Source organism: Herpailurus yagouaroundi, unplaced genomic scaffold (genome assembly GCF_014898765.1).
Source record: "Herpailurus yagouaroundi ecotype Mexico unplaced genomic scaffold, PumYag 166, whole genome shotgun sequence".
Lineage (NCBI taxonomy): Eukaryota > Metazoa > Chordata > Mammalia > Carnivora > Felidae > Herpailurus > Herpailurus yagouaroundi.
In genome coordinates, this window is record NW_024412407.1 from 26376485 (window position 1) to 26393712 (window position 17228).

The window sequence follows — 17228 nt, forward strand, 5'->3', positions numbered from 1 at the left end:
GCCGTCTAGTACAACATGATAAGCAGATGCTATCACAGAAATCTTTTTTATGAGGATGCCAAGAAAAAGAGTGAAATTTTTAACAGCAATAGCAAAAATATATATACATACCATTGGATATCCAATATGCTAGACATTTAAGTTTTTGAAAAACTGATGATGAATAAGATATAAGAGTTGTAAGATGTAATTAGAAGGGAAATATGCATCTTAATAATATTTGAAGGAGATGTGATCAGAGTCTGGCTTGGAGATCAGAGCAGATACAAGACAGAGGGCACAATTTGATCATATTGTTGGATGGACTTACAGAGATAAAAGTCTAAGTTTCTCATTATTTTAGGAGAGAAATATTTGGGCCCAGAAAAATTACACTTATTTTCAGATCAAAAAACTACTGATTTTGTCCCAACATTATATTATGAACATCACCAAATATACAGAAAGTTGAAAAAACAAAAACAAAAACAAGAGAATACTCATGTACTTAGATTCTTCAATTTACGATTTATTCTGTTTATTTTTATCACATGTCTACATCTTTCCATCCCTATATCCAGCCATCTTATTTTTGGATACATTTTAAAGTACATTACAGACATTAATAGGCTTCACCTCCTAATTATTTCAGCATGCATATCATTAACTAGAGTTAAAATTTTTCTACAGTTCTTTTTGGGAGATAAAATTTGCATACTTAAGTATAGAAATTTTAATTTGCTAAATACACACACCTGTATAACCATATCATGATACAGAACAGTGCCATCATCCATGAAAGTTTTCCTGTGTCCCTTTACCAGTCAATTCTCATTTTCATCTCCACAGAGGCAAAATCTAATCTGATTTTTTTCCACCAAAGATTAGATTTGCCTGTTCTAGAACTTCACATAAATTGAATCATACAGTATAAATTCTTTTGTGTAACCACTTCTTTCTCTCAGCATTTTTTCTTTTCTTTTTTTTTTTTTTTATGTTTCTTTATTTTTGAGAGAGACACACACAGAGCACAAGTGGGGGAGGGGCAGAGAGAGAGGGAGACAACAGAATCCGAAGCAGGTTCCAGGCTCCAAGCTGTCACAGAGCCTGACACAGGACTCAGACTCATGAACCATGAGATCATGACCTGAGCTGAAGTCAGACACTTAACCAACTGAGCCACCTAGGCGCCCCTCAGCATGATTTTTTAAGGTTCATTCATAACGTACTACAGATCAATATTTTTTTCTTATAATTGTTGGGTATTATTCCATTGTATAAATATACCACAGTTTTCCGTTCTCTTAACAGTAAGTATTTGGACTGTTTCCAGGTTTTGGCTATCATGGAAGAAAAGCTGGTATAAACATTCACATGCGATTTATTTATTTTGAGACAGGGAGAGAGAGAGAGAATGAGTGGGGCAGGGGCAGAAAGGGAGGAAGAGAGAGAGAATCCCAAGCAGGCTCTTTGCTGTCAGCACAGAGTCCAATGTGGGCTCCATCCCACAAACCATGAGATCATGGCCTGAGCTGAAATCAAGAGTCAGAAGTTAACCAACTGAGCCACCCAGGCACCCCTGGATATATGTTTTTATTTCTCTTGAGTAAATACCTAAGAGTGGAATTGCTGGGTCATAGGGTATGTAGGTAAATGTTTATGTTTTGTTAAGAACCCACAAGTTCTTTTCCCAAAGTGGTTTAATTTATATACTCACTAATAATGTGTAGGAGTTCCAGTTTTTCCACATGCTCACCAACATTTGATGATTTAATTTTTCTAATTTAGCCATGCTGGTGGGTATGTACCGATAATTCATTGTGGTTTTAGTTTGCATTTCCCTGATGGCTAATGATATTGAGCACTTTTTGATAAGTTTATTAGTCATTTGTGATTTTTGTAAAGTGTCTCTTTGATATATTTTGCCCATTTTTTATTGAGTTGCAGGAGTACTTTGTACATATTAGATACTAGTATGTCAGTGGATCTATGTTTTGAGAATATTTTGCTCCAAGTCTGTGGCATGCACATTCATTTACTTAGCTGGGTCTTTTGGTGGGCAGATTTTAATTTTGATGTAGCATAATTTATCATTTTTTAACATCTAATTATTGCTTTCTGGGTCCTAAGAAATTTTTGCCTCTGCTCTAAATATGTTTCCCTCATTCTCTTGTGTGTGTGTTTCTTTAAAAGAAGCTTTATAGTTTTAGTTTTTATTTTTAGGACTATGATCCATTTAAAATTAATTGTGGTGTAAGGTTGGTGCCAAGGCTCTTTTTTGTTTTTCCCGAGCGGATATCCATGTATTCCAGCATAATTTGTGAGGTAGACTTTCCGTTTCTCATTATATTGCTTTGGGACCTTTGTAAAATATTGAGTCAAATTACTATTTAAGTATGATCTGTTTCTTGGCTCTATAGTTTGTTCCTCTGATGTATTTGTGAGTTTTATAAGATTACTATTCTGTTTTGATTACTACTGCTTTGGAGGTCTTGAAATCATATAGTATACCATACAACTTGTTGTCTTTGCTTTTCTCCCAAGATTGCCTTGGATATTCCAGTTCTATTGTATTGTCATGTATGGTTAGAATCAGGTTGTCAATTTCTACTCTCTCCCCAAAAAATGTCAGTAGGATTATGATAGGGATTGCACTGAATGTTTACAACAGTTTGAAGGAGAATTGACATTTTAACAATATTGAATTTCACAACCAGTTCTTCATTTATTTAAGTCTTCTTTTTTTTCTCTTAGCAATGTTTTCTATTTTTCAGGGTGGAGGTCTTCCATGTCTTACTAAATTTATTATTAGCTTTTTTTGTTTTCCCATTGCTATTATAAATAGACTTGTATTTTAAATTTCATTTCCCAGTTGTTTGTCATGTTTATGAAATACAGTTGATTTTGTATATTGACCTTATGTTTTGAAACCTTGGAAAATCTCTTATTTCTTCTAAATATTGCTTTATAGGTTTCTTAGGATTTTCTATATATACAAACGTATCATCTGATAATACAGTTATATTTATTTCTTTTCAAACTTTATGCTTTTTTCATCGTATTGTACTAGCTAGGACCTCCAGTAAAATGCAAAATAGACATGGGGAGAGTGAAATCTTTGTCTAGTGTCTAGCTTTAGGGGGAACAGCATCAACATTTCATAATTAAATATAAAGTTATTTATAAGCTTTTTGTAGATGACCTTTATCAGGTGAGTAAGTTTTCTTCTATTCAGAGCTTTCTCAGAGTTGTTTTTGTTTTTGTATTTTTAAATCATGAATAGATGTTGAATTCTGTTAAAGATTTTATTCTGCATCCATTGGGACAATTATATTTCTGTTAATGTACTAAATTAATTGCTTGAATTTTCAAATGATAAAGTAACCATGAATTCCTGGGCTATGTTACACATGGTCATGATATATTATCCATGCTATATATTGCTAGATTTTGTTTGCTAAGTTTTTTTAGGTCCATGTTGTGATGCATATTGGTCCATTTTCTTGTAATGTCTGTCAGGTTTTCATATGCTGGGCTATACTGGCTTCTGAAAATGAATTGAAAAGTTTTTTCTATTTTTCTATTTTCTGAAAGACATTGTGTATGATTAATTTTATTTCTTCCTTAAATGTTCAAAATAATTCATCAGTGAAATCATTTGGGCCTGGAGATTTTTTTTTAATGTTTGTTTATTTTTGAGAGAGTGCAAGCAGGGCAGAGGCAGAGAGAAGGGGACAGAGGATCTGAAGAGGGCTCTGCACTGATAGGCTGACAGCAAGGAGATTCGAGATTCAGGGCTCTAACTCACAAACCATGAGGTCATGAGGTCATGACCTGAACCACAGTCGGTTGCTCAATGAACTGAACCACCCAAGTGCCCCTGGGCCTGGAGTTTTAACTAAGTGAGGATTTTATTTATTTTTATTATTTATTTATTTATTTATTTATGTATGTATTTATTTATGTGTTTATTTATTAACACACATACAATATTTAATTTAAACATAAAGCTTTGCATTTATGCACAGTAAATTTCATTCTGCTAGATTCAGTCTTTCCAGGGTTTAGAAATCCTTTTCTTTTTTCTTTTTAATCTTGATTCTTTTATTCAGAGTACACACTCTCTATTATGGGCATATGTCCTTCTTGCCTGCCTAGTCATCTAAATGAGGATTTTAAATTATAAACTTACTGTTCTATTAGACATAGACTTTTCAGAGTATTTCTTCTCATGTCAATTTGGGTAAGTTACAGGTTTCAAGAAATTTTCCCTTTCATCTAAGTTTTTTTATTTGTCATGAAGTTGCTCAAGATATTCCCTGATTATCCTTTTTAAGTATACAGGATATGTAGAGATAATTCTTCTTTCATTCCTAATACTGGCAATTTATGATTTCCTTTTTTTCTTAATCAGTCTAGCTGGGGAATTAGCTGAATTAGCAATTTTCTTGATCTTTAAAAAAAAAATCAACCTGCTTGGCTTGGTTGGGTTTGTTAATTTTCTCAATTTTTTTTTTTCTGTTTCATTGCTTTCTACTCTTATCTCTATCATTTTCATCCTTTTATTTTGTTCATTCTTCTTCTTTCCCTAGTTTTTAAGATGGAAGCTTAGATCATTGATTTTGGATCTGTCTTTTTTTTCTAAAATAAATATTTAAAGCCATAAATTTTCCTTGTAAGTGTTGTTTTAGCTGCAATCCTTAAATTTTTAATATGTAGTATTTTTATTATAATTTAGCTATAATACTAATTTCCCTAGCGATTTTTTCTTTAACATGTGGTCAATTAAAACTATGTTGTAACATGTGGTCAATTACAACTATGTTTAACTTCCAAATATCTGGAGACTTATAGATATCCTATTGTGTGGAAAGACTTGAGGTTTACCTTCATAATCTCTTTCGTTGGTGTTCATACCCTGTATAATTCTCTACCTTTGAGTGTGAGTGGGACCTGTGACCTGCTTCTAGCCAATAGAGTATGGCAAAGATGAAGACATCAAATCAGTTGAGCTTCTGTTGAAAGACTGCAGCCCTAGTCAAGGCCTGGATTGCAGTCTGGTGAGACCCTGAAGCAGAGAACCCACTTGACCCATGCCCAGGCTCTTGACCCATGGAAACTGTGAGAAAATAATTGTGTGTTGGTATAAGCTGCTAACTAAACCTGTCATAATTTGCTTAGCAGCAATAGAAAATCAATATGCTTATTGTCCTTGATTTTTAATTTATTTTTATTGTGATCAGAGAACATATGTTATATGATTTCTGTCATTTTAAGTTTATTTTTTCTTGTTTTCTAAGTATGTAGCCTATGCCAGGACCGTGCACTTAACAAGAATGTATATGCTGCAGGTGTTTGGGTGTATTTTTATAATACTAAGTATTATATAGCTTTATAAATATCAAACAGTTCAAAGTGGTTGATAGCTACCAGATCTTCTAAATCTTTGTTAGGCATATGTGTATTTTTTTATTGTTGTGTCTCTCTGAAAAATCGACTGACGCTTTGTCATTATTAAAAGTTTTCAAAATTTCTGGTAATACTCTTTGTCTTTTTTTCAAGTGTTTATTTGAATTCCAGTTAGTTAATATACAGTGTAATATTAATTTCAGGTGTACAATTTAGTAATTTAACACTTACATACAACACCCGGTGCTCATCACAAGTGCCCTTCTTAATACCCATCACCTATTTAACCCCTTCCCCTGTCCGCTTCCCTTCTGGTAACTATTAGTTTGCTCTCTGTAGTTAAGGGTCTGTTTCTTGGTTTGCCTCTCTCTCTCTTTCTTTTTCCCTTTGCTTGTTTGTTTTGTTTCTTAAATTCTACATATGAGTAAAATCATATGGTATTTGTCTTTCTATGACTGAGCTATATCACATAGATTAGTACTCTCTAGCTCCGTCTATGTTGTTGCAGATGACAAAATTTCATTCTTTTTTGTGGCTAACTAACATTCCATTGAATATATATACCACATCTTCTTTATCCGTTCATCCACTAGTGGAAACTTGGGCTGTTTCCATAATTTGGTTATTGTAGATAATGCTGCTATAAACATTGGGGTGCATGTATCCCTTTAGGTTAGTATTTTTTATGATAATACTCTTGGTCTTTAAGTCTACTTTATCTGATATTAATATAGCCACTCAGATTTCTTATGTTTACTGTTTTCATTGTATGTCTTTTTCCATCTACTTACTGTTTCTTTATATTTAAGATGAATATCTTTAGTTAGCATGTAGTCTTTTTTTTTCTTTCTAAATCTATTCTGGCACTTTTCATTTTATGCTAAAACAAGATAGATGATGAGCTTATATGCCAGTGTTCAATTCTTTTTCTAAGGAAGTTGTGACCACCTTTAAACTTTAATAATTCTGATAAGTGCTGTACAATGGATCGTCCCATATGTGTTTTGGATTTCTTCTTTCTCATCCCATATTTATTTGTACTGACCTTTATTTAAAGTGTGAAGTATACTGAACCTTTTATTTCTAGGAAAGTCTCTGTGCCCATCTCATATTTGCTATAAAAGGCTGGCTGTGGGTATGAGATGGTATAGATGCTTACGTTTCTCATCCCACTACTTAAGGTCTGAGTTTGTTTTGTAGGATCATTGTTCTTCTCTTCTCTTTGTGGAGGCATGTGGTATTTTAAACCATTTGGGTGAGATGAGTTACTACTTGAATGCTATCTGGAAAGCAGAAACCCCATTATAAAGCTATATGCATTCCATAATAATTCCAGCATAATACCATTAGATTACCTATTGGATAGGTTACACATATAACAACTTGTGAATTCTTCATATAATATAATTGAGGCTTCATAAGAAAAAAACACAAAAAACAAGACCAGGAGATCAAAGCAATTTTAAAGTCTACAGAATTACACTTAAGTTCCGGAGTGTAGGTTATTCCTATTTACATGTCTCTTTCCATCTGTCCATCTATTACATATAATCAGAGTGGAAGCACTAGCATTTTTAAAAAAGTTTTATTTACTTATTTTGAGAGAGAGAGAGAGAGAGAGAGAGGGAGAAGGGGAGGAGAAGAGAAAGAGGGAGACAGAATCCCAAGCAGACCCCACACCATCACAGAGCCCGATGTGGGACTCAAACTCACCAACCTTGAGATCATGACCTGAGCTGAAGTTGGACTGACTGAGCCACCCAGGCGTCCAGAAGCACTAGCATTTTAAAGTCATCACCATACCTTTAGTTCAAAACTCCATATATGTTGTTTTCTTAAAAAATAAAATTATGTGGAAATAGAATATTTAAAATTATATTTGTTCTTAAAGAGTATGATATTTATATTGAAATTTCAATGAAGTTTTTTAAAATCAGGGAAAAAATGCATCTTTTTCCTTTTCCTTTTTATTTTTCCAGCCCTATTTCTGTATTGGGTAATGGCCTTTATTACAAAAACCATAAAATTAGTCAAGTACTGGCAGTCTGGTTGGGGAGTATCAGACTTGCGTTTCTGCATCACTGGGATGATGGTCATCTTGAATGGACTCCTGATGGCTGTGGAGATCAATGTAATTCGGGTCAGAGTAAGTATCTAATCATTTTTGTTTAATTACCAGAATTCAAGAGATTCTTGAATCTCTAATAATTCAATATTAGAGATTACAGTCAGCCAGAAATCATTTGTATTTAAGAAGACAAACAAATGTGTATCATCTATGTGTATAAAAGTTGAACTAATCACTAAGTTTCAGACCATTGGTATTCCAGAACCCTAGCATCTATTTATTCATTTGTAAATATTGATTGAATGATTGTGTGCCAAACATTAATCTCAGTTCATATTATAGATGAAACTGTTTGCATCAGAAAATTACATCATCCATGATGTATCCCAATCTTCATCAGAAAATTACATCATCCATGATGTGTCCCAAGCACACCTAGATTAAGCAAACTATTGTATTCCTAGAAATTTCAAAATGAAAAGAAGATAATATGTTTACTCATTCCACTGATGAAGAAACTTCTACAGTGATAACTCTAGCTATATCCAAAGTCGCATAGCCAAGAGTCATGCCTGGTCTGTTATTACAAACCTGTTGTAGTTTGCATCACATAATGCTGTTATGTTGTGTGACATAGTTGCGAATGATTTTTTAATATTCATTTCTACCAGAGCACTTTGAGTTTGCTCTGAATGTCAAGATACAAGCTGCAAGGAATAGTGGAGTATAGTTAGTGAACATAAACCAAACGATGAATTATCAAAGAGTGACTCAATAATGATGTCAACACATTTAAAAAAATCTAAATAATGTAAAAATCTTTATTTAATTGACCCTATCACAGTATATCATGAAAGACTGATTCTTAGCAATAGCTATATTTTAAAGGGATAATCTATAATTTTAGAATTGTCTCTAAGCGGGATTAAATGTGAAATTCTGGTATTTAACTAATTAATCTAGTCACAGTGAAAGGAAAGTATTTCAAAGAATATTTCCAAAGGAATGAACATGTTTAGTAAAATAAACATTTTTGCCTGTTGAAATGAAAATGTAGAAAAGGTTAAAATTTTATTTTAATACGTGGGAAAAGAATTGGGTTAATTATCATTCTGTGGAATTTTTCTTGCCACAGAGATATGTATTCTTCATGAATCCTCAGAAAGTAAAGCCTCCTGAAGACCTCCAAGATCTGGGTGTGAGATTTCTTCAACCGTTTGTGAATTTATTGTCAAAAGCAACATACTGGTGGATGAACACACTTATCATATCTGCTCATAAAAAGCCTATTGATCTGAAGGCAATTGGAAAATTGCCAATAGCAATGAGGGCAGTAACAAATTATGTTTGCCTGAAAGATGCATATGAAGAACAAAAGGTAATTTAGTATCTGTTTTTCATGCCCATAATTGTAGAAAATAGATCTATTAAATATAAAGTCACTAAGCTTAAATATCTATGGTTGAGGAAGAGAAGATTTTCTTCATCTGTCTTTCCCAGTAGTTTTGAGTCATGTGAATTGGGCCAATGAGAATATACCAGAAGGGCCAATGAAATAAAGTTATATTGTGGTAGTTGCCCAGTTCATACCTGAGGAGGGATAGAGGGAACACTGTCTTTTTTCTGAAACCAACTGGAAAGTTAGAATTAAGCTTAATGGTCATGTATATATGAGCATTATTCCCATATAATGTTAATAATTCATGGAATTGTTGTTATGAAGCTTTTCCAAGTATCTTGTCAATAATTTTGTTATATAACAGTAAAAATAGATCATATCATTAATAACCACATTTAAGAAACCAAAGTCCTTAAATTAATTATTGACTATATTTTGGAGTCGGTATTCCAAACTTGTGAAACTGAATTAAATAAAGTTGTCTACCATTCCTATATGTTTGTCAAAACTGGTCTCTTCTGGTACTTTCTTTGAGCATTTATAATTACTTTAAACACCTTAAATCGAGTTTTTAGATATTTTCAGTTTGTCTTATAATCATTCTATACAGTCATGTATACCATACATGGTGGTAGATGTATTTTATATTGCAGTCATCTATAAATATTATCATAATTTAAATTATTGGTATTCACAACAACATTGGAAAGGAGTAGGGTATGGTGAATCGGTGTGAGTTTTGTCTGTTCTAAATCAAGACAACAAAGCATTTATGGTAAATGATGAAAATGACCTCTGTTTTGTGTCAAAAATGTGTGTTATGAAATTAATATTGCAGGAAATGGTTACTACAAATGAACTTGAGTCATCTCTTTGGTTTCACCTCTGGGAAAAGTATTGCATAATATTTTTTAAACTTCTCTGCTAAAGTAAAGATTAAGAGTATAGCCTAAACATATTTTAAGTGTTCCTAGTACTCTTTATTACAAAGATCAGCTTGAACTTGGTGTGTTAATGTCTTGTATTAATAAATGTTTAAAAATAATTGTATTGTTCGTCTAACAGGGAATTGAATATGAGACACAACTGAATTATCTTCCATTGACTTGGTTTCTTTGCCACAGTGAAAAAACTTTATCTACCTCCTCTCTAAGACTTAATTATAATTATTAAGGTCATAAAATCCTTTCAACAAACAACATATGTGTGAAGCCATGAGTTGGCTTAAGCATATATGCCATTCTTCAATTTTGCATTTCTTTGTTGAATAACTAGGAAACACAAGTCTAACACAACTTTAAAAAGTACTGACTACTATTCATGGAGACAGGAAATACCTGAAAGAGAAACAACTTGAAGTTAGGATGATCTGTTTTGTTTAGCTTGTAATAAAATATCTGGAGTAAAATATCTTTAGCTTGTAGTAGATATCTTGTGATCTAATAACTCCAGAAATCTTGACTAATCTTTCAATAATCTTGATCTTAGTATTTTACTATCTTCTTTTCCATACAATGGTATTTGGTAACAGTCATGACAGAAATACATTTTCCAAACCAAAGAGAATTAAAAAATTAATTTGGCCTTAAGAATTTTGGGTTATCCTTTGACAACTAAAAATAAGGCAAAGTCTTTGAAAATGGCCTTTTTACTCCTCATTCTATTCCATACTCAGTGGCTACTGTTTGCATAGAGTGCAAGGATATGGGTTATGCATACTATACTAAAGGGAGTCCTTAACATTTACTTATAAACTTAACATATCATCAGAAATATCAGAAGGAATTGCCCATAGTTGGTGAGGTTAAATGCCACTCCAGTCATTTTATCTTTGGTTCATCTGTTTTTTTCTTTCAGAAAAAAGTAGCAGATCATCCAAACCGGACTCCATCTATATGGCTAGCAATGTACAGAGCATTTGGGCGACCAATTCTGCTTAGTAGCACATTCCGTTATCTTGCAGATTTACTGGGTTTTGCTGGACCTCTCTGTATTTCTGGAATAGTTCAGCGTGTGAATGAAACCCAGAATGGGACAAATAACACAACAGGAGTAAGTCTGTGGTGCTTTTGAAGGGGAACATATTATTGGCAGATTTTATTGTAATTGTTACTTTTTATTAATGCAGTTCTATGAACAGTTCTTACAGTCTTATTTACAGAGAATTGAATGCATTTAAAACAAAGAAAACAATTTTCCTTGTAGAGAAAATCATGTATTTATGTATTCATTGAATGGATCTGTTCAACAAAATTATTTCTCAGATTCAGAGCCTACAGGCATTTGATAAGTATCTACTGTGTGCCAGAAGCCATGCTCAGGAATTTCACGTTGATTATTTTCTTTGATCTTTTTAGCAACCCTTAGAAGAATTTTCATGCATGAGTACATGAGGGATGGCTGAGTCATTTTTTTAGAGGCCTGTGACCAATCATGTTAGCAATGCGATTTGTACTATATACATATTTCTGTTCTTATATGATAAACACCATCACCTTGATTCACAATGATAAGGGCAAGTCGCATTATGATATTTTCATTAGATATTATGCTAATATTTGTGGGGCTATATGTATAAGATATTATATATTTGCTGTTGTAAATATAGTCTTTTATTTTCTGTTCTTAAGAAAATCTCATCATGAACTTCCTAGTTTCTTTCTAAGATAAGAATTGATTTCCCTAGTTTCACAGATAGAAAAATCTAGTCTAGATGAATCAATTTTCCTTTTCTATTCTCTCAATCTGATTTCCTGTCCTTTTTTCTTCACCTATTAAAATTTCATGCATTTTTCAAAGCCTACATCAAATTCCATCTCTTCAGTGAAGCTTTTCTGATTGTTCTGGTTGGAATTTGACTCTTGTTCATACTCTCCAACACATTGTTGATTTCACCTTGGCACTTGCTGTAAATGCTATTTATAAGGAAGCATGTTATTTATGGATACGCTTATCTCTCTGGGTGGTAAGCTCTTTAAACAGAATGACTGTGAACTGTTCATATCTGTGTTCACAATGTGTAGCCCATTTGCTTTCATATAGTAGTGTTCAGTTATTTTGAAATGAACCAGATATTTTCACCATTGAATACACTTTTGTGATGTTTTGTCTCTACTAGCCTCATTGCATTCCATAAGTTCCACATATAATTTTTCTATCATCCCTCTCCCTTACACATATTAATCACACATTTTTCTGAGAAGGAAGAACTTACACATTTGCATGTATACCCATGAAAGAAAAGGAAGGGACCAGAAGTAGAATTTAATGGATCTAACCCACAAAAGTATTGCCCAAACTGACATGATGTCCTTATTTGAGTGTTACCTTTCTCTCACTTCTAACTAAGTTACCACATAGTATTGTTCCAAACAAAAAGCAATCAGTTTTGTATATCCTTATGATGACTTCAGTCATATTCCTACTGAAACAATTTTATAAATTGTGTTTTGTCATTGGAAGTGTCAACATGGGTGAAATCAATACCCAAATTACATTTATCATTTATCATTTAATATAAATTATGTGAATATTAGACTAAGTCAAATAAATTACAGTCTAAATTAACTTTGATCTTCAATTACTACTTCTCAAGACTAAATATATCTTTTCCGAAAATGTACGTACATTTTTAAATCAAAATTTACCTTTTTACTACAATCAGGCATTTCCAGCAATCTTAATGATCAATGTGGGATTTTATGCATTGAACTAGTTTGAATTTGTATCTGTGGACATGATGAAGAAAAACCAAAATTACCTTGGCTCATTCCACTGCTGCATTATAAAGACATTGAGTTTTTATATTTAAGAATTATGTATCGTTTGATAAATGTGATCTGTACACCTGGTATATGAAAAGACCAGTTCTAATTTATGTCTTTTTCTTTTGGGACAAGATTTCAGAAACCCTTTCATCAAAGGAATTTCTTGAAAATGCTTATGTACTAGCAGTTCTTCTTTTCTTGGCCCTTATTCTGCAAAGGACATTTTTGCAGGCTTCCTACTATGTAACCATAGAGACTGGCATTAACCTCCGTGGAGCTCTGCTGGTATGTACAAGCTTTGAATGATCTTTGTTTCTTGAAAATGCCATATGCCATTCAATGACAGGAAGGGTAGGGGTCTCAGTTTTGTTTCTCTTTCTGTTTGACTTTGACACTGCAACTTCAACACTTCTAGGAGCTACTTGATAAAAGAAACAGAACTAATTAGTAGACCCACAGAATTTTAAAAAGTTTTGTATTAATATATATTAAGAAAGCTTTTGAAATCTTTCATTTGATGATCTCTTTCAATATGTTTAAAGTCAAATATATGTTTTGATCATATGGCCAGTTAGGTTTGTGTTTAGCTAAAGACTGAAAGTAACTATGCTAAAATGAAAATAGTGGTTGACTGAAGAAGATGTCATTACAGGGATTTTTTTTCCAAAAATTTTTTTAAAATGTAATATTTTCAATGGAAGTAAATAAGCATAATGTTGATTAAGTTTAGAGCTTCAAATACACTTTTTTTTTTTTGCAGGCCATGATATACAATAAAATTCTTAGGCTGTCTACATCTAATTTATCCATGGGTGAGATGACCCTGGGACAGATCAATAACTTGGTTGCCATTGAAACCAATCAACTCATGTGGTTCTTGTTCCTGTGTCCCAATCTATGGGCAATGCCTGTTCAGGTAAATCAATATAAGTAATATTCTCATTTGCAGAGGAAACAAAACAAAAGGAGTATGAAATATTTAGCTCAGTAAAAGGTAACTTTTTGAACTTGCTAATGTTATTATGCTTTTTTTTTTTGGAGAGAGAGAGAGGGGAGAGGAAGAGAGAGAATCTTAAGCAGGTTCCACACCCACATGGCACCTGACATGGGGCCTTATCTCATGACTGTGAGATCATGACCTGAGTTGAAATCAAGAGTCAAATGTTTAGGGGCACCTGGGTGGCTCGGTTGGTTAATCATCCAGCTCCAGCTCAGGTCATGATCTCGCCGTTCATGAGTTTGAGTCCCACATTGGGCTCTGTGCTGACAGCTCAGAGCCTGGAGCCTCCTTCGGATTCTGTCTCTCTCTCTCTCTCTCTCTGTCTCTGTCTCTGTCTCTCTCTCTGCCCCTCCCCCACTCACACTCTGTATCTCTCTCAAAAATAAACATTAAAAAAATTATTAAAAAGTCAGATGTTTAACCGACTGAGTCAACCAGGTGCCCCCTATACCCTTTTTGTAGAGAAGAAAACTGAGACTCAGAAATGCTCTGACAGGTTAAGAAAGTGGGGTTTGAAATTCTCCTGCTTAGGTTCAAATGTCTGCTCTACCCTGTTTGCACAAGTGTTTAAATCCTCAAAATATTAGTTTCCTTAGCTTTAAAATTGGAATGATAACTGTATCTGCCTTGTGGAATTGTTGGCATCATCAAGACTAAATAAGTTAGTATGTGTAGCACATTTAGCACAGTGCCTAGTACTTCATGGACATTTAGTAATTGTTAGTTGTTATCATTGTTGACCAAATCCATGCAAGTCATGGAGCCAAGTCTTGACCCCTTTTATTTTGACAGACTCTCTTGTAGCATTTCTAAAGTAAAACAGTTGTAATCCATCCCATTGTTTCAATAGCTGATGTATTATACAATGCCAAATTTTATAAGGTGGTAGGAACACTAACAAGCTGGAGGGCTATTTAGCTATTTTTTTAATGGAAAATAGTATTTTAGGAAAGATGCATTTTCCCCCTAATTGGGTCAAAATAGCAAAAGATATGTTTTTAGCTCTTTCCTCTGTGTGATGCTGAATATGTTTACCTTGAGTTTTGCATCCTGTAGATGGAGCTTAAACTGTAGGTCTTATTTTTTTAAGTTTATTTATTTTGAAAGAGAGAGAGCAGGGGAGGGGCAGAGAGAGAGGGAGAGAGAGAGAATCCAAAGCAGGCTCTGTGTTGTCAGTGCCGAGTTCAATGCAGGGCTAAAAATCACAAACCATGAGATCATGACCTGGGCCAAAATCAAGAATCAGATGCTTAACCGACTGAGCCACCCAGGTGCCCCAACTGTAGATCTTATTTGATCCAGTCTGTCACTTATGTCCCTGTGTACCATGTTTATTAAAATGCATGCAATAATAAAGAAGATATGCTAGTTTTTAAATGTATTGTTTGCCTTTTTAGTTTTATCTTTAAAAAATTGTTTTTTGTGAATGCTTATTTATTTTTGAGAGAGAACAAGCATGAGCAGGGGAGGGGCAGGGAGAGGGAGACAGAGGATCCAAAACAGGCTCTGCACTGTGAGCACAGAGCTCCATGTGGGGCTCAAACCCATGAACCCTGAGATCATGACCTGAGCCGAAATCAAGAGTTGGCCACTAAAGTGACTGAGCCACACAAGCGCCCCACCTTTTTAGTTCTAAATGGAAATCCAAGTCAAACAAAAGTGTGTATCATGTGCAGTGCTTGACACAAAGTAGGATATAAAGTCTGCTCGGTCTCATTTTATCAAAATGTACTTATATACAAGTCAAGTAAGTAGCCTCCTATGTGGTACAATTTAAAGGCTGCCTCTGAATGATTTCATCATGAGTGACGTTAAGGAAACTTTCATTTTGATTGGAATTCATAAAAAGCCTAATTGGTTAGGCAGTAAATATGTGCGCTTGCCTCCAAACGGCCACTATTAAGCTGTTACCATTGGCATACACTCAAAAGTTAAATGCTTTAACTGCATGAATATAGTTCATTAGTTGACATTTTTAGCCATGATAATCTGAGCTATTGTGGGGAAAAAGCAAAGAGAGAAGATTGAAGGGTCAAATGCTAAATTTTAAAGGAAGAAGAAGAAGAAAGTAACAAACCTTAGAGGGTTGGCTTACGTGGGTCAGCCCTGGCTTTTCGGAAATATTTTTTTTTTAATTTTTTTAAAGTTTACTTGTTTATTTTGAGAGAGACAGAGACAGTGCATGCAGGGGAGGGGCAGGGAGAGAAGGAGAGAGAGAATCCCAAGCAGACTCTGCACTGCCAGCTCAGAGCCCAATGTGGGGCTCAAACCCACGAAACCCTGAGATCATGACCTTAGCTGAAACCAAGAGTCTGTCGCTTACGCAACTGAACCACCCAGGCGCCCAAGGGAAATAAATTTTAAAAGGGAAGTGAGGTATGATGGGGTGCCACCTTTAGCTTCTCCACAGTTTTAGTTGAGCCTAGGTTTCATGTCATCAAGTGACTTCTGGGATCATTGAGGATGTGAGGAGTTCAGATTATTCCTTTAGTCTGCAAACAACCATCCAGTATTCACATTATGATGTCACCTCCTGCTTTCCATCTTCTCACCTGGAAAAGTTGGTACGTAACATTTTCAAGAAACATTTCATGTCCTTTTAAAAATGTGAAGACTGGGGCGCCTGGGTGGCGCAGTCGGTTCAGCATCCAACTTCAGCCAGGTCACGATCTCGCGGTCCGTGAGTTCGAGCCTCGCGTCAGGCTCTGGGCTGATGGCTCAGAGCCTGGAGCCTGTTTCCGATTCTGTGTCTCCCTCTCTCTCTGCCCCTCCCCCGTTCATGCTCTGTCTCTCTCTATCCCAAAAATAAATAAACGTTGAATAAATAAATAAATAAATAAATAAATAAAAATGTGAAGACTGCCTTCAAAGGTCGGAAGCATCACAGGACCAGTCTGTAGCTTCATGCAGCAAATTGGTTTGACACCAGTTGCACAGAACATCATCCTAACAACAAATTTTGACTCCTTAGCTTTCCCCAAATAAATCATAGTAAAACCTAGCTGTTCATAGTTGAGTTGACTTCCACGTATATGTATTAGTTAATTAATTAAGAATTAATAAATCCTATGCTTTCACCAAAATGTATTGCCTTTCATGCTGCAGTGGCCATGCCCCTGTTCATTTTCCCTTTTCCATATGTTTTCCTTTCTAGATCATAATGGGAGTGATTCTGCTCTATAATTTACTTGGATCAAGCGCATTGGTTGGGGCAGCTGTCATAGTGCTTCTGGCACCCATTCAGTACTTCATCGCAACAAAATTGGCAGAGGCTCAGAAGAGCACTCTTGTAAGTTAACATCTTTTGGAAACTTTACTAGGAAAATCTAGTAAGCTGTCTCATTTTCAAAATAATAGGAAATTAATACATGCCACTCAGAATAATTTGGAAATTATTATGTTTCATTTCAATTCTTAGGCAGCAAATGTGTATTATATTTTTCTTTTAAGTATTTATGTTTAAAACACTTTTCTTTTAAATGTTTATATTTATTTGAGAGAGAAAGAGAGAGAGAGGGAGAGCACGAGTGGGGGAGGGGAACAGAGAGACAGGGAGACAGAATCTGAAGCAAGCTCCGTACTGTCAGTGCAAAGTCAGGGGCAGGG

The 17228-nt window shown here is 34.4% G+C and overlaps 1 protein-coding gene across 7 annotated transcripts in view; it reads left to right on the forward strand.

The window, feature by feature from the left end:
- Positions 1-17228, forward strand: part of ABCC9 (ATP binding cassette subfamily C member 9) — a 130180-nt gene that overhangs the window by 15816 nt on the left and 97136 nt on the right. For all 7 annotated transcript variants that reach the window (XM_040488690.1, XM_040488689.1, XM_040488692.1 and 4 more), the window contains 6 exons: positions 7368-7534; positions 8592-8834; positions 10713-10907; positions 12755-12907; positions 13383-13538; positions 16777-16911. In XM_040488690.1, the coding sequence (XP_040344624.1) occupies positions 7368-7534; positions 8592-8834; positions 10713-10907; positions 12755-12907; positions 13383-13538; positions 16777-16911 (1049 nt within the window). The remainder of the gene's footprint in view (positions 1-7367; positions 7535-8591; positions 8835-10712; positions 10908-12754; positions 12908-13382; positions 13539-16776; positions 16912-17228) is intronic.